The sequence below is a fragment of the Gopherus flavomarginatus genome, chromosome 21 (genome assembly GCF_025201925.1).
Source record: "Gopherus flavomarginatus isolate rGopFla2 chromosome 21, rGopFla2.mat.asm, whole genome shotgun sequence".
Classification (NCBI taxonomy): domain Eukaryota; kingdom Metazoa; phylum Chordata; order Testudines; family Testudinidae; genus Gopherus; species Gopherus flavomarginatus.
This window is the reverse complement of record NC_066637.1, coordinates 11,421,856-11,447,309: the sequence shown is the minus strand read 5'-3', so window position 1 is coordinate 11,447,309 and position 25,454 is coordinate 11,421,856. Positions and strand designations below refer to the sequence as shown.

Below are 25,454 nucleotides of genomic sequence, written 5' to 3'. Positions count from 1 at the left end.
GTTGATTCCTACTGAGAGGTATACTCACGGCACAGCCAGAGGTGGCCTACTGGTTACACACTATCAAAGGGTTTACAAGAGACTGGGGCCCGGGCAAGAAGGACTGTTACTGCTGTAGATGGAGGACTGTTCTACAAACACCTAACTGTTTCAGGGATCTCGCTATACAGAGGGCTAAAGCTCCCATTCTGCAGAGGTTGTTGACAGTTAAAGGAGGGACTAACTGATCCCAGGCTTCAATAACAGGAGAAAGACTTTCACCTCTAGGTCACTGGTTCAAATCCAGCCCAATTCAGGAATGACTGACATCTGGTGACTGCCAGGAGGCCAAGGACAATGAAAAGTGCTGTTGCTGACACAATGTGAACTGATTTGGATGGGTCTCAGCCCAATTCCCAAACTCACAGGTATTCACAGGGCAAAACCACCAGCCATTATTGGCAGTAACTGGTCTCCTTGCTGGCAGTCTCAGCACAAGCACCAAGGACTGCATGAGCCAGGGAGACTGCACTCGATTCTCAGCCTGAGAGATGACCCCTCTTGTTCGGAGCTCACACTGCTCCTGTGCTTGGATTGTTCTGTCCTTGCCCTCCCCACTGAGAGTCCCAACAAGGCTGCCAATTAGTGCCAAATGTGGTAGTGGCGCCACCTATTGTACTGAGAACATCAAAACCATTCACGCAGGCCACCTAACAGCCATTGGACAGTGGTAACCTTTAGTCACTACCTGGCCTGGAGTGGAACCAGCAACTTAAATGCAGAAGAGTCCAAAGCGTATTTCCATTCCCCTGAGTCATATAATCCAACCAATCTGTGTCTGACTATGTTGGACTGATTTGCACTGCGATACCCTGGTGATGGGCATAGAATATATACATTGGTTAACAGACATGTAGACAGACAAGATGAAAATACACACAAAACATCTACCTCTGCCCTTTTCCTCCTTCAGTCCATGGGTTGGCAGGAGGGCCAATCCTGCTCCCTATTGCTCCAGCTGGGTATATAATGAGCTCTCCTACAAGGGACACTAGTTGCACAGCTGAGATCAATTAAGGAGACTGTGAACATGAAAGATGCAAATAACATCATGGAACAAAGCCCTCTCAGAAGCCATATATGTGTAGCCTGTGGCACCCAGTCATTGCTCTATACTAACACCCTTGAGAGACAAGGCTGCATAGAGAAACTGGCCAGACAGGATGAAGTTATGGGCTAGGGAAGCCATGTACACTAAAAAGGGCATGAGAATTTCTGAAGGGTGACCTAGCAAAGAGATGGAGGTGAGTACCTTGGCGGCAGCCAGCTCTTGGGTGAGCTCTTGGATTTTCTGCTGTTGCTGCATCAGCAGTTCCTGGACGGAGGCTAAAGTCTTCTGCAACTGAGTCACTGTGGGACGAAAAAGCAGGAGAGTTTCTGTTAAAAACACACACACACACACACACACACACACACACACACACACACACACACACACACACACACACACACACACACACACACACACACACACACACACACACGTCCTTCCTGCTGTCTAGCTACAAGATGCCTCTATTCCTGCTATATCTAATTTATCTACAGACGCCCGCTCGCTCTAATCCATATAAATTATCTGCACTCTGGGTAATCTACCTGCACTGCATCTAACCTCCAGTATTTCTAGTTTATCTTTCCATTGTATAGATGTCTATAGCCCACAGTATATCCGTCCAAAACCTCTCCCTTCTAATTATATCAGTTTATGATTTGTACATCTCTCTGAATTTATATGTTTGTATTATTTATCCACCTCAGGCCTCACACAGGCACATGATATTTGGGGTTTATCTCTAGTCTGGAAACAGATAGGTGCCTGGATCAATCCCAGGATGTAGTGAGAAAAGAAGGCAAGCCTCTTTTATCACTTCCTCCACCAGCAGGTCCAGTTAATATCCTCTCACCATCAGACCACCTGCTCTTTCACCCCACGATGGCGGTAACAAACCTGCCATGCTCTCTCTTCTCCCAGCAGCTGGACACACATTTAGCACCCTCTCCTCTCCCCACTGGAAAACTTCTACTGGAACAGGAACTTGTGTCTGGATGGAGGGGAACTGCCTACAGCTTTGGTGGTTTTAGCTGGAGTTTCCATCCAGTAAACAAGTTGATAAAAAAAAAAAAAACAACTTCATTGGCGTGACAGGTAACAGCTAATCTGGGCCATCATTAGGGCACTGGGTAATGAACAGGTGCCCTATGGAGTCAATAACAGAGAAGGTGGCTGGTGTCAGCGGAGGCACAGTAATTACAGACTCTCTTGACCCTGCTTTGGATTCTTAGAGGCAACGGGGGGAGAAACCACCAAAAAAAAAGGCCCTGAAAACCTCAGAGAAGCAGAAATTAAAAATGAACTTTACAGCCCTCCGAAAGGCTGTCATTTTATTCCCCTTATTAATATTCTGAGGTTGGGAGCCTTTCCGTAAAAACATAATTAATTGAGGCCGCGCCGACAGTAAACAAGCAATTTCAAATTAAACCGAAATGACGGCAGCTTCATTTGCAAATGTGAACAGATTCTCAGAGCAGATAAATGAAGTCACCACATAAAGTGGAGATGGAGGGGGGGTGCCTGGGTAGATGGAGGATGCAGGGAGAAGGGTTTTGAGGGGCGAATTGATGGAGTCATTAATCTTTACCTGTCTGTGTCACGCTGCCACTCATCTCGGAAATGTTTGCCTCAATCCTCTGAAGTTGTTTTCTGTCTTCTTTGCCTCCCATGATGAGAGGAAGCAGGTATTTCTGCACAGAGCACAGAGATGTTGTTAAGAGATGGAATATGCAAGGGGTTCCTTCTAACCCACCCCAAGCACCTCAGAGCTTGCCAGACATCTCTACCCCAATCCCACAAACTACCATGATCACAGATGGTGAGGAGAGGGGTCCCTTGGAAGAAGGCATTCACATAAGTCACAAGAAAACAGGATGGTAGGAGTTTTGTGATCTTTTTTCCTGAGGCACTGAGGGAAGGTCCTTGGCTGTATTTAGGAAAATTCTCAGCCTACAGCCACTTCTCTACCTACATCCAGAAGGATTTCAATGCCACTGCACTCACCTCTCATGTGACTCCAGCTGTACCCACAGGGCAGGAGATGCAGAGCATTGAGAAGAGCGGAGCACAGATATGCAGGGTCCAGGGGGCATAAGAGTAGAGGGAAGGGGAAATGACAGAGAGTATAGAGACGGGGAGGCAGGATAGTGGCGGTAAAGAGCAGAGATCTGGGGAAATGGGAATGAGAGAGCAGAGGAGATGGAGCAAAGGTAGAGGGGATCTGAGTTAACAAGAATGGAGGCAGAAAGCCATGGAGGCAGAGGCAAGGGAGGTGCTGATACAGAGGTGTCAGGACGCTAGAGGAGTGGTGGCAGCTCTCTGACAGCATACACAGTAGCAACGAAATCAAACTCAGCCTCCCCTTGTAAGGGACGGACTTGATCTAACATGTTTGTAGCCATCCCTAATTCCTGCAGCCACTCCTGGGGCACAGAACACTTGAACTGAGTGTGGAGTGTAACAAGAGCACATTCAGACACAGCATGATTGGGGCAAGAGGGATAAAGGAGAGAGGAGGCTAACCAAGATGCAGAGACAGCCTCAATTACAAAGGAACAGTTTGTCTATCCCGGCTTTTGGTGTATACGCTTCCAGAGAGACATATTCAAAGGTCCGAGAAAGGCCTGAGGGGTGTGGGATAGCAACATCCTCCTCTTGAACTCAGTGCTGTTGGTTATATAGAGATGTAGCTGTCTCCACAGATAGCTGTCATACGCACACACAGTCACTCCACTTTCTTACATCCACTATTCTGAGAAGCAAGCTGCTTCTGATGACTCCTATAGAAATCATAAAGTGCAACAAACAGAAGGTTCTGTTCTGAACCTCCTGGAACACTCATACCTATGGCTTGGTAGGGTGTCTTTATTTTTCAGATAAGGACCACTAGCACAAGCACAAAAATTGAATCATCGGACAAAGGAATTTATGCACCAGTTGCACTTGGGGAGCTGACCCAAGGCATCTTTGGCTCTCATAAGGGAACAGGGGCCTCTGCTTGTGTCTTGTATGTCTGGATTGGGGTCGGCAAACTTCGGCACGCGGTCTGCCAGCGGATTACCCTGATGGTCCACGTGCCGAAGGTTGCAGACCTCTGGTCTGGATAGAGAGGTGGAGAGGGGATCTGCACACAAAGAGAAAGGCAGTCTATTGTCACCATCACTGAGACTGTGTCAGAAATTTTAAATAAAAAAATTGACATTTGTGGTAGTTGTCATTTTACACTAGCAATAAGGCCCTCCAGGCCAGCCTTTATGAATCCAATAAGGACCAAGTAGCTCCTTCCTCAGTGCCACTCTGGGCATTTATCAACCCCCCCACACACCAGCCTTTACAGTACTGAATGGACCAGGAAGGCCAGCATCATTGCTCAACATGAAGAGTCAGGAGCAAAGGGACAATCTAAACAGCCATCAAACAAGCTACCTCTTGCAATCCTGGACATACTCCCCATACTGACCTTCCCCAGGCCAAGGTAATTAATAAAAGGAAAAAATAAAAAGGATCAAGGGCGTCCAAAAAAAAATTTGTAGCTTTAAACATGGGCCTTGCCAAGCACATCAATTTGCCCAATTTTTTTTTTTAAATCTTTAATAAGCCAATTGCTAATTTCCATCTCATTCCAACCTCCCAAATCACATACAGGCTTTACAAGTGAAACATAATGCACCAGAGTGAGTGGCTGCAGCACTCCACTATTGCTGGAGTCACTTAGCCTTTGCCCCACGCCTTGCTATATAACCAATGTGTTGGGTTCTCTCTCAACAGCCTCTATCATGTTATGCCATATAGAAGTGGGGAACAGGTCTTTAGCGACAGAGAATGAGAATATGTCCAGCCAGACAAATGCAGGGTGGGTGTGTACGTCTACACAGTTACTATACATATCCACTAGGAAGCTGATAGAGCTGGAGTTAAAAACGTTTCCTTCAACTTCCTGACCAGACAAAGGAGATGCGTCTCTAGTTCATGGAGGCAATGTGATCTAGTGGTAAGAGCAATGGACTGGACTCGGGACACCTGGGTTCTATTCCTGGTTCTGCCACTGGCCTGCTGGGTGACCTTGGGCAAGTCACTTCATCTCCTTATGCCAGTTTCCTCATTTGTAAAAAATGGTGATAATGATACTGACCTCATTTGTAAAGCACTTTGAGATCTGCTGATGCAAAGCAGTAGATAAGCACTAGGTATGATTATTATTTGTCTAAGAGACCTGCTCCCCACTTGCTGCATTTCCACGTCAGACTGTCCATACAGCTCCACACATACACCCAAAGGAGAACTGATAAAAGCAGTGGCTCCAGAGATTTCATCACAAACAAGAGCCAGCATGGGACATGGGCAGCAATATCATGGTTGTTTCAGAGCACCGAGGCACCTTAGGAGAGTAGGGAGAGCACCGCTTACCTTGTAGAGCTGGTAGAAGCCAAAGGCAATCCCTGCCATAATGATCGCCAAAGCACCATAGTCTCGCCATCTGGAGCCTGGGGGACCTAATAGCCAAAAGCAAGAGAGAGGCATGGTCAGAACTTGCATGCGGGGAGGCCTTTGGGGATTTGCATGCATCACCAAACACCTAATTCAGGCAAAGGTGAGCAGGGCGGTGTCAACTCCTGTTTCCTAAAGCTTAACAGGGACTTCAGGGTAACTCCAGAGAGAGTGAGGAGGGGATCAAAATCACACCAGCAATTAAGAGTCACATCAGCTACCTGCTCTTTTCTCGGAGAGTATCAGAGGGGTAGCCGTGTTAGTCTGGATCTGTAAAAGCAGCAAAGAATCTTGTGGCACCTTATAGACTAACAGACGTTTTGGAGCATGAGCTTTCGTGGGTGAATACTCACTTTGTCAGATGCAACCACTTGCATCTGACCAAGTGGGTATTCACCCATGAAAGCTCATGCTCCAAAACGTCTGTTAGTCTATAAGGTGCCACAGGATTCTTTGCTGCTTTCTTGGAGAGGACTCTCAAATCTCTGCTGCATTGACCCTGAAAAGTGTTTGCACTTAGTATTAGCTTAGTCTAGCCCATAAGAGCAAGCTGTGAGTACTTTCACAGATCACTGTTTCTGAAACTGGGGAAGGAGAAGAAATTTCAGAAAGTGGAAGAGGACTAGAGAAAGGAGCAATGTTCTCTAGAAGTGGGGAGAAACTCCTGAAGGCGGGGAAGGGGCTAAGTGGGTTTACAAGAAGGACTAGCTAAAAGTGTTGTGTGTCAGTCTTTATGGATGGCTTCCTTAGAATACAGGCACTAATGAGGATTCCATGGCTTTCTTGGCTGAATTAAGAGCAGGGGCCAAGGCATGCCAGAGGTAGCAGAGCCGGAATATGCACTACGACAACTAGAGAAGATGGGAAGAGGAGTGTGAGATACTTAACACATAGTTTTGCACAGGAGCATAAAGCATCAAAGCAAAGTAAAGATTCAGTCTGCTCCTCTCCTGCAAGTAGAATCAAGAGACAACTGTGGTTCTCCACCAGCTTCACCCTTTCACTTTCCCCTTGCAGCTCCCATAACACTCTTGCTAAGAATCTTGTACTGCCCCTGGTTTTCACGAATAATAAAGAGGATGCAGTGATCTTTCCTAAAGTTTGGTCGCAGGATGTGGCCAGACACCAAAGAGGTGAAGGCTGGCACACAGCCTCTAACCAGACAGATCCAAATTTTCACGTAACCTACTAGCGTTTAGGAAACGTAGTCTCCCCTCCAAACTGGGAGAGAGAGGATTAATTGGTGGAGATAACTGGAAACCTGCCTCTCTTCTATCTTGCTTGCTCAGTGCTAGGGCCCCACCAAACTCATGGTCCATTTTGGTCAATTTCACGGCATAGGATTTTAAAAATCATGAATTTAATGATTTCAGCTATTTAAATCTGAAATTTCACAATGTTGTAATTGTAGGGGTCCTGACCCAAAAAGGAGTTGGGGGGGAGGTCACAAGGTTATTGTAGGGGGGGTTGCAGTACTGCTACCCTTACTTCTGCACTGCTGGTGGCGCTGTCTTCAGAGCTGGGCAGCTAGAGAGTGATGTCCGCTGGCCGGGAGCCCAGCGCTGAAGGCAGAGCTGCCACCAGCAGCTGCACAGAAGTAAGGATGGCATGATATGGTATTGCCACCCTTACTTCTGCGCTGCTGACTGCAGAACTTGGCCCTCAGTCAGCAGTCACCACTCTCCAGCTGCCCAGATCTGAAGGCAGCAGCTTGGAAGTAAAGGGTGGCATGGTATGGTATTGCTACCCTTATTTCTGCACTGCTGCAGGTAAGGTGTTGCCTTCAGAGCTGGGCGTCAGCCAACAGCTCCCACTCTCTGGCCACCCAGCTCTGAAGACAGCGCAGAAGTAAAGGTGGCAACACTGCAATCCCCCCAAAAGAACCTTGGACTCCCCTGCCACTCCCTTTGGGGTCAGGTCCCCCAATTCGGGAAATGCTGGTCTCCCCCATGAAATCTGTATAGTATAGGGTAAAAGCACACAAAGGACCAAATTTCATTGGGGGAGGGGGAGAGAAGACCAGATTTCACAGTCCATGATGCGTTTTTCTTGGTCGTGAATTTGGTAGGGCCCTACTCATTGTCCATGGAGATTTCCTGCTGCTTACCCCTTCTTGCCGGTGTCTTATTGCAGGAATTCTTCTGAACCCCAGCCCCCCAGGCTCTACAGATAGAAAATGTGCCCATTAAGGAGGCATCATGGGAACCTGCTACCTTAGGACATGGTTCCCAGCATATCCACCAAGTGGAAATCTGAATGAATCAGAACAAAGCCTGTGCCACCTGAACTGGTAGAATGGATGAACAACAGTAGTTTGGAGAGCTAAATGAGTGGGGAACCAACAATTTCAGTAAGCGCAGCACCTGCAGCTTTAGCATTTGAGAATCTCTTATTTATCCATTTTAATGTCTCCAGAACTCTGCTCAAGATACGATACCCAGTTCTTAATAACACAACTTTTCTAATCCCATTTCTCATCCCAAATCTCATCTCATCACAACTAGGGCTGGAATCAGACAAAAGGAAATCTAGTGTCACTCTTGGGGATCAGTGGCTCTGTTTGGATTTGAACCCTAGATCTCCTTGGATTTCCAGTTCTTTGCACTGAACCCCAAACTAAAAACATCCTTCCATGACAAAGTAACTCAATCGATGGTGAGCTCCCAATCATACAGGGTTAATTAATCCCAGAGGTGCTATGGGTCCCAAATGTGCCCTGTGCATGGACTGTCAGGCCTCCCCTAGTTGTCCCCACCTACCTCCCTGCTGCTCTGACCTCCGGTGGAATTAAGAGACACCTGTAGGTCCCTGTCAGCTTTGCCCTTTCACCTCTCTCATCTCTCCCTGTGTTCCTGTAACGCTCGTGCTAAGAACATTTTATTGCCCCCTGGTTTTCATTATTAATGAAAAGGGACCAGAATGATCTTTCCTAAAGTTCAGAGAGTCTATAAAGACAAGAAGCTGAAATGCCATTTTACTCATTTTGGAGATGTGTGAAACAATTCTGTCTTGTGGCAAAAAAAAAAAAAAAAAAGAGAGAGAGAGAGAGAGAAAGAAACTAAACTGGAGAGGGACACAGGGAGGACTCTGCATCCACCATGTGATATTACAAAGAGGGGAAGGCCACACGGAATCAGAATTGTGCTTAAGATCCCCTCTCAGGCTCTCTACCAATTGTTATCTAAGCACAGGACTGAGACTTGGAACTCCTGAGTTCTTCTACATTGACTTCCTTCTACAATCTTGGGCACTTGCCAACTGCCTTGACTTAACCTCTGTGCCTCAGTTTCCTCATCTGTAACATGGGAATAGTAAGACTTATGCTGTGAGGGTCAATGAGTTAATGTGAAGGAGGTGAAAAGCACTAAGTCCTTCAAACTCTAATATTCAGTCAGAAACTGAGCAGCGCTTCCCTCATTCATAACTGGAGATACTAGGCTTCCATCTGTCCCTCACCACTCAAGGTTTCCATAGGCCAATATTGCACTACACTGAAATACACAGTTGTGGTGCTCTAGCTTCTATTCTGAACTAGTCATGGGGAAAGGAGAAAAATAACACTTGCCACTTCCATTAAGTGTTCTTTCAGAGGGTCTCAAATGTTAATGAATCTTCACAAGCCCCTGTGAGGCATGGAAGGGATGTTACTCCCTTTTACAAATGTGGAAACTGAGGCACAGAATGTTTAAGTGATCTTTTAAGGTAGTTCACTTGCTACAGGCAGCTTCATCTACTGGACGGTGATAGCTTGATAGGTATTTGCCCAAGGTCACACAGGAAGTCTGTATAAAATCTGCATGAATGGAGTCATGGTGAGGGACGTAGACAATCCCTGGGTGATAAGCAAACAGCTTTGCGCATCTATCTCAGAAATTCCCCTGAGTTTACTTGTAATTAAGGGGGCTAGAAAGGTAAAAAAATATATAAACCCAATTAATCATTTAAATATTTGAAGTCAGATTTTTGTCCTCACTCCCGGATTAGTGTATTTCATAACACCAGGAGCAGACAGCCCATTTTTTGTTGTTGTTGTTGTTGTTTTTTTACTGGGGGTTCATTTCAGAGCATGTTTAAACTAGTCAGATTGAGTGATGCTTCCAGCAACTAATCGCATGTCAAATAAAAGATATTTTATGTAATAAATTACTGCTACAAGTAATTCAAATGTCATTTATCAGTTTTATTATCAGTCAGGCAAAGTCTTGTTTCTCTATATTAATCAAAATCAAGCTTTTTTTTTTTTAAAGCAGTTTTGACACCTCTTGGCAAAAGTACAGGAAAGGAGAGAAAGAATTTCCCCCCTGGAGAAGGGGTGAAAGGGTACAAGAGGCACCAAGCTCAAGGACAATCACAGGAAACTTGAGGAATTTAATTCCCTCTGCCTCCCAAAAGTTACTGTTGCTGCTCTAAAGACAAACCAGGGATAGCTTCTACCTCTGGCAAGATCTATGCTATTTTTAAAGACTTACAAGGCTTTTTTTTTTTTTAAAGTACTTATATGGCTAATAGCTATTGCCAATGAAAGATCAGAATTTACTCTACTGCCTCCACTCCCAGCACAATCTGTGCAGCAAGAGGTATTTAAATCGTATAATTTGTTTCCTGCATCATCTCCTTCAGAACAGACGGCGTTACCAAGAGTGCAGGAGCCCAAGCACAGTGGCATCTGGTGAGGTTCAGAGGATTTAAGTTCAGCTCTCTGACTGGCCTGTTTTGTCCCTTGGGTATTTTTGAGCACTACCTACAGAAGTGCTCAGACACTATGGTGGTGACGGTCATGTAAGAATATAGAGTAGATAGAGAGCAGAAATGGGTTCTTTCCTATACAGTGCAGCACCTGGTGAATCTACCAAAGATTAAGTGGCTTGGTAAACTATCATGGAAACAACTGACCTGGGGCAGATGTGGGCCTTTGAAGAAATATCCATCAAGCTCTCACCGTCCTACAGATAAAGCTGCCTGTAGCAAATAAGCTACCTTAAAAGATCATCGGTCAAGTCTGCAGGGACACTCTGTCCTGCAGCAGAGTGTAACCCGCCAGCCATAAGGCAATTCATAGATTATTACTTGTGCATTTCCAACAGCGTGCAAAGCGCTGTATGGGCAGATATGGAGACAGGCCTATATCTAACTAGACAACATCCAGCAAGGGAGGGGCAAGAGGAATGGCAAAAAGCAATGCAACCAAAGGGTGAGGTTAGGCATGCATCTTTTTCATTGCACTATTATTCTTTTTATAACCACACTTAGAAGCTCAGTGTACATACAAGGGTCTTCAAAGAAGCAACGGGGGAAGGACAGAGGGGTAGGATACTGCCTACGCTGGCCTCCTTTGTGCTATTCCATGTGCTTTGGGATTGCTAGAGAACGTAGTGTTTGGTTCACAAGTAGAAGACCCCGCACTGTTGCCAACCCCAAACATTCAAAAAGCAAAAGTCAGGTCTCAAAGAAAAAAATCACAAGACTGGCTTAAAATTATGAGATTTTGAGTTCTTCTCATTTGCCTTCTCATTTTTGAGCCTTTAGGGGCCATGTTTTCAAGCTTATCTGTGCAATCAGGAAAGCTAGAAACAAACATTTTTTAAAAAAGCAGAGATTCTCCCCAATTCGCGGAACAACAAGAGTTGTGGCTCTAGAGGAACACCATATCGGTCAAAGCCTGTGATAAAGTTGTGAGAGCTGGCAACGCTGGCCTTGTTTTCCAGTTTACCCTATGTGCCCTTCACAGCTTTGGTGGTTTTAATGGGACTCTATGACATAAATCGAGCAAAGACTCCGTCTGCGCTGGGACCTGGAATTGAGCTAGTTAAAACTGCACTTGGAACCAGCTGTCACTAATATGGGACTAAGTACAGTTTCCCTGACCAAGATAGTGAAGGTCTGGTTTGGGGGCTATTTTCTGTGACCATGAGAGCTAGAGATTAGATTGAGACACAAAATTCATATTTCAACCCCCCTTCCCAAATGTCTGGAGGCACTGGAATCTGGATTCTTGTGCAGCCCATTACAGACAGAAAAGCTCTCATTCCAAACCTTCCTCTCGCCACACCAAAGTTCAAGGTATGTCAGAATGAGGGAGGTCATTTTGGACCAACTCTAATGATAGCTACATTGTGCCATAAACTAACCACTCCCACCCAGTGCAAGTCAGCATACAGGGTGTGGAACTGTGCTCAAATTCCGCTACTGTGTTTAAACAATGTTGTACCTTGCATGAGGCTTAAATAACGTGCCAAGTTCAGTGCAAACAATAGAAACACTTTATGCCTCACTAGGCAATAACACCACCACTTAGCATTTACATGGCGCATTTCATCCTAAGACCTGAAACCACTTTACAAAGGAGGGTAAGTAACATTAACCCTGTTTCAAGAGAGGGTTCCTGAAGCATAGAAGTTGAGTGATTTGCCCAAGGTCACACAGCTAAACCAGTGACAGAGCTAGGCATAGCAGCCAAGTCACCTGACTCCCAGTTATGAGCCCTATCTGCTGGACCACAGAAAGGACACGGGTAGATGGGTGCATTACCTTCAACACCAGAGGGCATCAACATCATCACAATAACACTGTTTCAGGAGCTACTGACTGGTAGGAACAATAACAAGCTCAGGCCTTGGTACCTGGCAGGTAAGTGAAGGAAGAACTGCTTTTCAAACGGCCAGCCACACATGTGAGATGAACAGTTCCTCTTGATGGATTTTTAATGGTGTGCGCATTTTGGTTTTTATTGCATGGAGCTTAGATACATTTGCATCTTAAAACAAACCTAGCAAAAAGTATACGTAAATCTTAAGTCTACAGAGATTCCATTGGGACTTTAAAAATGGTGTGTGTGTGTATTTTAGTACAACACCCATATATACACATATACCCAGTATACCCCAACATTTTGCAGTCCCTCTTTGAGATTGGGGGTGTGATTGGATAACACTAGGAAAAATGTTTTTGAAGATAAATAAGCACCATATTATATTTATAATTATTTGTAATGCCATAGCACGCAGAATCCCAATCACAGGTGGGGACCTGTTCTAGATTTTGCATACACACTAGGAAGACATAGTCCATGTCCTGAAGAACTTACAACCTAGTTTGCTGAAATTCTTTATTCACCTGTCTTAAGCAACTACTCAAGAGATCAATTATAAAAATCAGTCACTTATAGGAGGTAAGTCTTCCAATGAACGTGGAGCAGAATTATACTCAGTACCTTTCTGGATAGTTTGTGATGGATTCCTAAAAGCAGGAATTTGCCTAGTAAAGATGAACTCTTGTACAGGTTCCGTTGTAAAATAAATAACTTTGCACTTTTATAGCACCTTCTATCCAAGGACCTTATTCTACTATTCAAATATTAATGAATTCAATCTCATAAATCCCCTATGAGGTAGGGAATTACTAGCCCCCAATTTTAGGGTGGGGGGAGATATGAGGCCTACAAAGGTTAAGGGACTTGTCCAGAGCTATATACTGAGTCAGCGGCAGAGTTGGGAACAGAAACTAGATCTCTCTACACCATGCTTCCTAAGCATAAGCAACGACAGACTGTAATTTACCACATTAGTCTGTGGACTAATATAGCTTTTACCTCAGCTGCCTTGTGTGTGACACCATCTTGTCATTGTGTCTGCTGTGTATTTATGTCATTTTCATCAACAATTAAAAAAAGTATATTTCAAGTAAGATCAGGGGTGTGATTCTGACAACAAGTGGGATATTTGCTAGAAACAATCACAGCAGATTCTACTGTTTCCTGGGTTTCAGCATTGCAAGCTAGTATCACTAAAGGATTACAGAGGTAAGAAAGCAGATAGGGAATAGGATAGGAAAATCATTGCATAAAATGATAGGACCAGGTGCTTTCAAGAGGCTACTTACTGTACGGCACAAGGTGAGAGGGCTGCGTTGGCACCAGCTGTGTGGAAGGACCAAGGAACTGTGGTTCATCTGTGGTAGTACCCGACTGCTGGAAAGCCAGGTCAATTTCTTCATCTGTCAGTCCTGGGAGAGAAGAGGAAACGAGATTAGTTTAGCATCTTTACTCATTTGATGCACCTGTAATTAAATCTGCAAGCCTGGCAGAACCCTTTCAAGCCGCAGAAGGATTTTGGTAGTGATTCGAGCAGCACTGCCTCCCCGATTTTGGATTCACTAAAATCACTCCCTCTCTTCTCTCTGTTGCAATTTAACCTTAAGCGACAGAATATTAGCCTCAACACTGCTTCCAAATGTGGCTCATTCAATTTCCTTAATTTATCCTTGAGTTTATTGCTGCTTTAGAAGTAGTTTTCTATTGCAATTCTCTACTCTTCCCCTGAAAAAAAGATACCATCAACTGCAAATGTGGCTCATTTTAATCTGTAATGGTGTAAAAAAAAAAAATGGGGAAAAAACCAACAATAATGCATGAAAACAGACAGAGAAACAAAAAACTAATTATTGGGTTAGACGACTAATTAGTCTAGATCATTTCCAAAGACGGGAATAATTTGCTTTATTTTATGACAAATGCAGAAATAAAAAGAAAAAATCAGGACTGCCTGTGATTAGTATGAATGGGACACAGAATGCAAGGAGGAAATAAAGCTAACAAAACAGATCAAAACAAGGCCAAGCTCAAACTTTCAGATTAGCACTGTCCCAGCCTACTACTGCCTGATTATATTGCCCTAGGCCAGCCTGGTTTTTATTTCGCACATCACTGTAGCCATGCTGCACACATGGTACATTGTGGTGCAGTCTTTCCTGTCACTGGAAAATGCGAAGGTGCCCATCTGTAAGCGGCCACAACATATGGAGAGAATTTGCCCTATGAGGGGAAAGAGAACAGCAGCTGAAAGATTCATGATGACCAGCATCTGTGAAGGAAGCAAGCACAGCTGGATGGCTTTTTCAACAGGAAAAAATGTGCTCTAGCAAAAGAATGCAGTGCTAGGATGGAGACCGCAATGTGGGGCCTGGAAGAGTGTGCACTATCTGTCGAATGCCATATACAGCACACAAAAGCAAGTAAAAGGCCAGGTGCCTGCCCTGAGGAGCTTACAATCTAGCTCAGGCATCACCACCACATGGGGGTGCTTATGCAAGAAGGTGTTGAAATACTGGGAATGAGATGATCAGAGTAGCAGGGCTTGCAAAAGAAACAAATTTCAAGGGGGCTGGGATCTGGAGGAGAAGAGAGGCCACTTTGCTCCCTTGGAAAGCTGCTCCAAGCAGACAGGACAACCAGGAAGATGGCATGAAGCTGAGAGTGGGGAGAGAAATCAGAGGGAGCACTTTTTCTCAAGCATGAGATTGGCAGAGTACTGCCGCATGGTTATTCTTGGTACTATTGGCGGATAGAATGCTTGGAACTTCCCCCCCAGAGCACTTAACATCACAGTGAGGAGTAATATAGGACACATCCAGGATTCTGAGAGCATTACTCCTGCTTGGAAAAGTTAACCTAGGATGTAAAATCTGACTGCACGTTGTGCATCCACATAGAACAGACTAATCCATAACACAAACACTACTGCCAGAAGCAGGTGTTTGTGGCTGTCTCTGGACTACTACTTATTAATGCATAGCACTGACAATGCTTCTGATCTTCAGAGGGTTTTATATTTATTAGCTGATCTTCATAACACTCCTGTGAGTTATGTTACATATTATTATCCCAATTTTACAATGGAAAAACTGACGCACAGAAAGGTTAAGTGACTTGTCCAAGGTCACAGGGAGTTGTCAGTGTCACAAATAGGATACTAAATCTGACGTTCTTGGCCCCCAGTCTTGTGCTCAGACAACACACACACACACACTCCACCTGTGTTGGACGCGTGCCTCATCAAAGCAGAGACTCAGAAAGAGACACATGAAAAACAAAAAGAGATGGTCTACATCAACTCAGGCTTCTATTTTAAAGTCCCAGTACAATATTTATGGTATCTAAACCATGTTAGAAAGCAAAGTCCTAATAAGAAAGGAACGGCTTTAACCAGTTCATAATTATTCAATAGAAGAGAGAGCATAAGCAGATGCCACTATTGTAGATCACGAGCAACCGTAGAATTTTATAAAGCTGGAGCCAGACACACAAGCCAATATTAGCTGCTGGCTGCAAATGCGGTTCTCTCTAAAAAGGGGCATTTTGTTCTATTTCCATGCAAAGGTAGCAGATGTGATAACATTTAACATTGAGGAACAAACAGTTAGTTATGGAGGATACTTTGTCCTTGAGATCTTCGGGCTATGAAAAGAACAGGAAATAATGCTCATTGTTTCCCACCCCCTCAATTCTCAGCCTGTTTGGGAAAAAGAAAGTTTTACAGATAAAATTTCTTGCATTATTCTGGTCATGCCCACTAGCGACGTGACAGTGTCACTATTTCCATTACATAATCCTGTTTTACTAGGGAAGGAAAAGCTCATGTGAATGGTAATGAGATATGGAGCCTTTCATATCTAGGTTGCTGGTTTGAATCCAGCACAAGTCAGGAGGGAGTGAAAGTTGCTACCATCCAACGACTATTCTGTGGCCTCCGTGAAGTAGTCTCATTCACATTACTTGTCAACAAATGTCTGTATCACAGAAAACACTACCATATTGGTCCCCCTGTTAATAAGCAGAGGACAAGATTGTATCAAGCACAGAGACTGAACACTGTCAATGTGGCACTTTTCACAAATGCTAACAAAAATGTACAATATATTTGTAAAAGTATTTTCTCAGCAGTATATAATTTAGCCATCAAAGTTTACTTTGGATTGAAATTTGCCTCACACACCCCCACACCCCAGTAGCATTTTGTCCAAACTCAGGTATGTCTAACTTTGTTTTCCAGGCTTGGGAATGCAAAAAATGATATAATTATTATAAGGACATGGGAATTTATGTACTGGATCAGACCAGTGGTCCATCTAGCCCACCCTCCCTGCGCCATCCCTCCTCCCCCGTGTCCTGTCTTGACTTACAACGATGGCTGGACTGCTCTTTATTAAACAAATTCAAATAACTTGACCTTCCGCCACCTATCTCCCTTCTGGCTTGCCTAAGCCAAAATGAAGCCAAGGGTCTTGGTACTACCCAGAGACAATACTTCAGTAGAGCCCATCAGCTATTTAGAGAAGAGAAAGTGCTGATGTAAGTGACACCAGGTCACTATGTTCACCGTGTATCATGGCAGAAGAATATTTCCACTACTTGGCTCTTCTTGGATTGGTGCTGATTCATGGACAACAAACCTCAATTTGAGTTCTAGAGTCCATCAGCTTCCACCATTCGCCTCCCAGTACAACTTCCACTAAGAATGTATAGTCCTTCATCATAGTGGCATCTAAAAAGCATTCACAGTCTTGTTCATTTCTCTCATCTAGTATGAATTTAGCAACCCAAATATAACACAATCTCTCTTGGGTGTACAACAGTGCCACAAAATCTAAAGGCTTGTACTTAATAGGATTGTCTTTGGGGACAACTGATAGAATCATATCAGTATAATAGAAGATGCCCCCTCCCAATGCTTGCCTCCCCCCAGTTTGAAAGGCAAACATTTTAGATCTTCTGGAGTTGCAGCAAGATCAAGACCATGCAGAATCCAAAAGGTTAAAAGGAACAATAAAGGAAACTGCCAATTGTAAGTGAATTATATTTGGCTTTGAAAGCTGAGCCACAGCTATATTATAAAAGGCATCTCTTTGCGTTGTTTACCATCACCCTGACTAATGCAGGCCTTTTTTTTTGTTTTAAATAATCTCATGCAAATTAGACACACACTTCCTTCCAGTTGATTGCTATCTGCAAGGAATAATCTAACCACAGAGGGTACTGAGAAAGGACTGAGCCGAGAAGGATGTCTTCACAGCCCTTCAGAATGCAAACCTCCCCCGCCTCCCATCTCTGGTCCATCTATCTCATTCCTCCTTAGAGCCACTGACATGCATCTGAGGAAGTGGGTATTCACCCACGAAAGCTCATGCTCCAAAACGTCTGTTAGTCTATAAGGTGCCACAGGATTCTTTGCTGCTTTTACAGATCCAGACTAACACGGCTACCCCTCTGATGCTTTTGTAAGAATTAGTCATAATTTTTCACAAAGTCATCAAAATTTCTTTTTAGGTTTGAGGGTGTTGATTTGCATTATCTGACACCTAGAAGTGCTTTGCATTCAGATGTTCTTGTTGCCTTTCTTTCAGGAACTTCAGTATTGTTGCCATTTCCGATTTTCAGGAAAACCACCCAGCCTCTGTAACTTGTAGTTAAACACAGAATCAAAACAAATTAGAGAATAAAGCAGGGAGGTAGAAGTCCCCTCTGTGTCTGGGATTTTACAGTTGAGAAAGTGATGCAGAGAGAGATTAAAGTGACTTGTCCAAGATCACACAAGCTGTGTCTACTCTACAGACCTATATTGGTATAACTAAGTCACACTGGGGTGTGAAGAATCCACACCCCTGAACAAAGTAGTTATAGCGATCTAATGCACCCTCTCCCTGCAGTGTAGACAGTGCTATATTGACCAGAGAGCTTCTCCCACCGACATAGCTACCGCCTCTTGGGGAGGTGGATGAACTACACTGACAGGAGCAGCTCTCCCACCAGCATAGTAGCGTCTTCACTAAAGCGCTACAGCAGCTGTGCCGCTGTAGCCCTGTACATGAAGACAAGCCCACAGTTAGTCTGTGGGAGAGCTGGGAACTGACCCCTGATCTGCTGTATCCCAGCTCCGTTCCTTAATCACAGGGCCAGCACTTCCTAGATAAAACATGAGGATAACATATCATAGGGAAAAACCCTGCATGAGCTGGGAGATGGACTAAATGAGCTATTAAAACTTTTTAATCTTCAACATATGCTCCTGTTAGGGCACTTTGTTCATTCCCCATCCTGTATTGTTTCCTACATAATACACTTGTCAGAGCATCACTGAGTTTAGTGACTCAAGCAACAGGATTTTCACTAGTTCTCTGAAGGCAGAATTGGTTTTAACGAGAAAATTTCACAGTAGGAAAGGATGAGAAACTTTATCCCTCCCCCAGCAGAAAAAAATGTAGAGTCAAATTCTTTTGTCGTTTCAAAAGCCGGCTTTACTTTCACTTTGTCTGATAGATTCACTCGAGGGGTTGTCGCCACACCTGCACTTCTACAGAGACAAACTGGTGGGGGTTTTCCCCTCCCCCTCACTGTTTCTGTTAAAAAGCAAACAAAGCAAAACTGGCTGACTTTGTTTAGTTGCAATGAATCACCTGTCTGCATGATGCCTGTATCAAATCACATAACTGAAAGGAAGACCTATCAGCAGGTATCCTGAAATGACATTACAGTCCTCTGTTCCTGACAGCTATTGAGTCACCTGTTCTCGTAAGAACATGGTCACCGTTCAACAGAATCACCATACAACCATCCTGGAATCTGATCCACATTAATGATTCCACCTGTTCAGAGTCAGTTCCATGCACTGCTACCTGGGTCCTTTTAATCAAGATGCCAGTACTATTTTTCTTCAAACACGCAGTCCTTTGAAAAAGTTCATAGAGTTTCATACATTTCACTGGGATCAAAGGTACAGTCCCTTGATCCTTCTCCTTGCATATGTCCTTGATAAAGGGCCAACATCAGGTCAATTTCAGCTTAAGGTTTTACCAAAACCCAATGTCAATAGAAACATCCCTGTGATTTTTTTTCTACATTTAAATGAAGTCGTTTATTTGGATCTGGACACTTCCCAGATGCACTTGTAACTCCAGTATTGGACAAGCACATGTGAACCTGAATGTCAACATGAAAATGACCAGTCTAGTTTAATTGTCAAACAGAGAAAGGAAAAAAGTAAAGCAATTTTCAAACTAATTTAGAATGCTTTGAATTATTTCTGCTTTAATAATCTACGGTACCGTTAATTACACAACTGTGAACTTTATTTATTTATTTATTTATTTCTGCACAACTGTTTAATGTGCCAGAGGTCCCTCTAAGCAGCATCCTGACTTGACAACAGTGCCTTCCTCTCAGTTATCTTGCACTAAATTAAGAGAAAACCTGATTGACAGCACAAGGCTAAATATTCAGCTGAGTACCCAGAAAGAAAATGGTTAAAAATGGCATACCCCCCCCCCCACATTAAAAAAACTCTGGCAGCAGTTTCTCTTCCTGGGCTTTTGGAGTCTATAATAAAATGAAGTGTAATGGAGGAGAGGAGAGCAATGTCAGAGGGTGAGGGTTTGGGAGAGAGGTTGTTAAGTATCTCCCTCTCCTCAGCCGTGTTTATTACATTTACAGGACCCTGAGTGATTGATATATGGACAGAGGGAGAATGAGCAGGCAGTTGCTGCCTCCCCAAATATCAGAGTGGTGCAGGACACACCCCAAATGCCTAAAACCCCCAAACTCTCTTTAAAGTGCTCAAAATTAAAAAGGCAGAAGGAGAGACTCAGTCAGGGAAAGAAGAAAAAGTAAAACAGGGGGGAAATTTTTATTTATTATTAACATTTTGTTGGAACAGTGGAGTGCAATAAGGACTCTCAGAGCCGTTAAAAGTCGTTGGGTGACCTGCAGACCCCTATTTCCCAGAGCCTTGTATAAAATTGAATTTTTTAAACATAAATTACACGTAATGACGACACTGTAAAAACTAACAGTAATGGAAAGCTGTGCTGTATTTCATTAGCCTGTATTATTCCGTGCCACCTGATCCAGCCGGGCCTTGTTTATGAGTTAGTGTGTTAGCAGATGCCGATGGAAGCATTTGCTTCGACCTTGCTCTTCTCATTGGGGCATGAAATTACGACGGCAGCACCTTGATATTACAGCCATAAATACAGTAAACTGCAAATTTAAGCCAACGGCTCCTATTGTCTCCGAACATAAAGCTGATCGGTATTTATTTAAAAGGAGAACGAAAAAAAATATTATATATCACCTTGTTTATGGGTCTGGTCCCCTCCCCCACCTTAATCTGCCTTATTCACTTGGTTAAATACTAAACAAACAAACTAAATCCTCCCTATTTTCTACTGATTAAATATTCTCATGAAATGAGTATTGTTTTCAGAAAGCTGGATCAAAGTATTTCCACCCTGAACAAGAAGGGGCTGACTGCTGGTTTAGCGCATCTTTAAATGAAAAGCCAGGCACAGGTGCTGCAACTTTTCTTGTTGTTTCTAAATATGAGAAGCTGAAAATATAGTATGAAAAAGTTGCTACTGCTGTGTGTGTGTGTGAGAAAGAGAGATAAAACAGAAAGACAGAGATACATACATATTGTGTATGTTATTTTGAAATATGCCCCTTGTTAATGCTATTTCAAAAGGTGGCAGCAAAAGAACAAAAATAGAAAAATAAATTTACAAAATTAAAAAATAGGTACACTCAAGAAAATGGTAGATCTCTCCGCTTAAGAAGCAGGAAAAGCTTGGAGTATTATCTTCCATGGGCATTTTGGGTAAAACACCCATGCACTAAGATGCCCACAAAATATATTAAATATAGGAGAGAAAAAAATCAACACAAAGGCAAAAGGACACTGGGTTATTGCAAAGCATATCACAGCATAAATCACAGCATTATAAGCTAGTGCAAAATGTATTTCATTGGTGGTTTAAAGGAGAGGAGACACAGTTTTGCCTGTCATAAGAGAGGTCAAGTCTTCCTCTTCTAATGCAAAGAGAGCTCTCCATTTGTATGAAGTATGTTATCTCTGTCCCACCCAGGAAAAAAGGGAGGATAGCCAAAGCAAAGGCTTCCAGTACTAAATTATACATTTCAGGGACCCAAATTAGATTAGATAAATCACTAGAAATAGAGTATAGGGAACAATCATGGAGGAGGAGGAAGTGGTTTGATTATGTGATGTAATATAGGAGGTCTTATCTATTTCAAAATTCCATGAGGCTGCCAGATGCAGTATGATGGCCCCAACAGGATTTGAACTCATCACCTTTGAATCAACAGACTGCTTACTTTGGGTGTCACAGATTTTGCACAAGCTCAGAGAAGATCAGATGTGCTCATGGTCTTAGTTACAGGGCGTTCAAAGTTTTGTCCCTGAATATGGTCAAATTCCTGTGTCACTACTATATGCAAAAACAGATATGGACTTGTCTCTTAGCTCCCTACAAGGAAGCACTTGTCTATTAGATGGTGGAATAGCTCAGTGGTTTGAACATTAACCTGCTAAACCCAGGGTTGAGAGTTCAGTCCTTGAGAGGGCGACTTAGGGATCTGGGGCAAAATCAGTACTTGGTCCTGCTAGTGAAGGCAGGGGACTGGACTTAGTGACATTTCAGGGTCCCTTCCAGTTCTAGGAGATAGGATATCTCCATAAATCTAAGTCTTTCTGGGTAGTGGTAAATCCAGCAAACAAGACAGAAGTGAGCTACCCCTCTATGTAACCTATATAGAGATTCCGGGGGGGGGGGGGGGGAAGAAACCTCCCCTCCCATATTTACTTTTAGGTCTCTTGCCTGCAGCCTTTCATTTCTATCATCAGAAATTTGATATCAGAATGATGGGACAAGCAAGGGGAGAGGACAGTTTCTGCCCACTACAGATATGCTTTCCCTTCCACGCTGGATGAAGCCTATCTGGCTAAGCTGGAAGCTAAAGTCACAGCAAACGGCTGTGAGGCAGTGACCCTCTGTCGCGTAACTGACTCTGAGAGGAGATGGCCTGAGATTGCCACATGCAGGGCCAAGAGCCTCAAGATAACAGAAGTGATTTTCAATACAGCTCCACATTAAGGTTAGGGAAGTCCACAGCAGGAACCCAATTCCGAGGTTGAGTAATTTACCAAGAATGGAAGATGATGGAGACTAAATCGTCTCAGGAACATTTGCTTGAGAGCCAACATGTAAATCCACCCCCTAAACACCCCAGATAATAGAGGAGGTTAGATGCTAACCTAATAAGCCTAATGCTCTCATAATATAAACACTTGTTACCATTATGACTAGGCCTCCTTGGAAATGGGGCTCTGTATTCAGAGATATGGACTCCTGATGCACCTTGCGACTAATTCCTGTTCCAAAACATCAGATCGCATACTGTGGTCTGAGAGTCCTTGCACATGGACAGCTGGCAGGTCACATGGTGCTGGTTCCTCCTCCTCATTACTTTATTTGTATTAGAAGTAGTGCCTAGAGCCCCCAACAGAGATCAGGGCCCCATTGTGCTAGGTGCTGTCCATACACACAGTGGGGGGAACTCTCTGCCTAAGAGTTCACAGTCTAAATAGACAAGACAGAGCAAGGGTGAGGGAGGAAATCGAGACACAGAGGGGGGAGGTGACTTTTACAAAGTCACAAGGCAGGTCAATGGCAGAGAACCCTCTTCCTGTGAGTCCTAGTCCAGTGCCCTGTCCACTGAACCATGGTGCTCCTTTTTTCAAAGCTGATACTACAGGCATCAGAAGGGTCTAGGTACCTGTAAATGTTGCTGGAACAAGGAGCGGAGGCCAGCCTAGATGCCTCCATTATGGCCCATGACTAAAATAATAAGAAGAGGAAAAGAGGAGGAAGTAACAGGAGGTGCCGATGGGGATCTTAGACAACAGTAGGACTACCAGAGCTACCACCAGGAGATGCTGGTGGGAGAAGAGCAGGGGACCAGGAAGCATATGAAGGGGAGCCAGTGGGCAGATTATCATGCGGAATAGGTGTCAAGTATAATTCCCAAATCTGGACCTTAGCGTCCAGGATATGGGAATTAGCATAAAGTCCTCTAAGCTTAATTACCAGCTTAGATTCTGTAGTGCTGCCACCAATCAGGAATTTTTAGGGCCTGATACCCTCTGGTCCCCCCAAAACCTTCCCAGGGGACCCCAAGACCCAGATTCCTTGAGTCTCACAACAAAGGGAAATAAACCATTCCCTCCCACCTCTTTACCTCCTCCCAGATCTTTCCTGCCTGGGTACACTAGGAGATACCGTGAATCAATTCCTTGAAACACAACACAAAGAGATCAAGTTTCTCTCTCCCCCTCACCCAGAGGCAATACAAATTTACCTTTCCCTCCTTGCTTCCCACCAATTCCCTGGTATATACAGACTCAATTTCTTTGAGCCTTAATTAGGAGAGAAAAATCAACAGGTCTTAAAAGCAAAACTTTTAATAAGAAAGAAAGAAAAAAAGTAAAAGGTTTATCTCTGCACTTTAGATGGTAAACAGTTACAGGGTCTTTCAACTTATAAACAATAGAAAGAAACTTTCTCCAGCAGAAACACAATTTAAGCTACTTCCAGCAAGTACACATATGCAAATAAGAAAACAAATTAAAAGACTATAACCGCCTTTTTTCTTACTCACAATTCTGAACAGATAGAGAGACTGTAGCAGGGAGATTGGCAGAAACCTGGTTGCACCTCTAGTCCCGTCCAGGACCCAGAGAAAGCAAAGCCAAACCCCAAACCCACAAACAAAGGCTTCCCTCCCCGAGATTTAAAAGTATCTTGTCTCCTGATTGGTCCTCTGGTCAGGTGTTTGCAGGTCACTGTTTGTTAACCCTTTATAGGTGAAAGAGACATTAACCCTTAGCTATCTGTTTATGACAGTAGGTATCTAGGCAGCACACAAAGGGAGCTGAAACAAGAGGGAAGGGTACCGACAGACTAGGCAGCATGTTCAGGGAGTCGGTAGCTAAGAGCTGTAGCACACATGCAGGGGAGAAGGGAACCAGACAGCAAAGAGGTATGTGCGCGGAGAGAGAGGACTCAGTCAATTTGTTGTATCTACCTGCTTTTTCTTGTCTTTTATTTAAGATTGTAAATTCTTTGGTGCAGGGACTCTTGTTCTGTGTCTGGACAGCACCAGGCACAACAGGGCCGCGATCCATCAATGGAGCTCCCTGGTGATGTCACGATACAAAGAATATATAACAACAATGCATGGAAGGGGAAGATGACATTAAGAACAGATAAAGACACAGTGTGATCAGTTGTTTGGTTGGGGTTTTATTAAGGACAAAAAGGTAATTGTATTAAACGCAATTAAATTATAGCAATATTTTCCTAATCCTAATTTTTCTGGTAAGCAATTGCTATAATCATCATAGTGATGCTGTGTGGCTGAAAATGAGATTGGAAGGTAGTCCATGAAATCTATTCTTTGCTAAAGTGGAGCTAAGAACTTATGTTCTGAAGGATCCAGGAGGAAAAGGCAATTTATTTCTATGATGGGCTCACTTCTCTGACACTTGAATAGTTTTTGGTCTACACAGCACACAAATTAACCAGTTGTATTATTGGGGCTGGAGAGGTGGGGAAGAAAACCCTCACCAAATCTTAGTTTAAAAAAGTTAGCTATAGAAAGCAGCATGGCTCCCAATCTTAACAAGAAACAGAAAGGTTGAAGAACTTTGATATAGTTCCTAAGCGTGAAAAAAATGTCCATCCTTAACTCTTTAAAAGTTATTTAGTAGCGGAGAATGATTAGAACGATACTGACATTTGGCTGATGTACAATCTGAGAGAACATTTTTTCTGGGTGGAAAAGAAGAAAATGTCAGTATTTTGGGGGTACAGAGGGAAAAGCTTGAGGTTCTCTTCCAAAACCAGGTGACAATTCTCCCCCTTCCCCCTTGAATTTCAGAAGGATTTTTTTAAGCCTTATCTTTAGAATTAAAATATTAAACTATATTTTCAACTCACATGAGCTGACTCATATGAGCTGACTTGCACCTTCAAGGCACAACCCGCCATACTGATCCCTTCAGAACCTAGGCTGACTGATTAACATCACTACAGAATTCTAGCACAGAAGACGGTGGGGGGCACCCTGGAGGAGGCAGCAGGAACTCAAACAGCTCCTTTGTTATTGCAGGGGTGCTCCAGCAGCAGCAGGAGCAGCAGCAAAAGCTCAAGTGGCTCCTTTGATGAGGTGCTAGAATGATGCTCAATGGCC

At 43.7% G+C, this 25,454-nt stretch overlaps 1 protein-coding gene across 2 annotated transcripts in view; it reads right to left on the bottom strand.

The window, feature by feature from the left end:
* PEX14 (peroxisomal biogenesis factor 14) overlaps positions 1 to 25,454 on the bottom strand; it is a 105,830-nt gene that overhangs the window by 8,633 nt on the left and 71,743 nt on the right. Inside the window, exons 1-5 of one of the 2 annotated variants that reach the window (XM_050931821.1) lie at positions 15,387 to 15,460; positions 13,457 to 13,579; positions 5,498 to 5,583; positions 2,679 to 2,781; positions 1,292 to 1,389 (exon numbers count right to left, since the gene is read on the bottom strand). In XM_050931821.1, the coding sequence (XP_050787778.1) occupies positions 1,292 to 1,389; positions 2,679 to 2,781; positions 5,498 to 5,583; positions 13,457 to 13,579; positions 15,387 to 15,408 (432 nt within the window). In that variant the 5' untranslated portion in view covers positions 15,409 to 15,460. Of the gene's footprint in view, positions 1 to 1,291; positions 1,390 to 2,678; positions 2,782 to 5,497; positions 5,584 to 13,456; positions 13,580 to 15,386; positions 15,461 to 25,454 lie in introns of those variants that run through there. The other variant, XM_050931820.1, reaches the window with a different exon arrangement.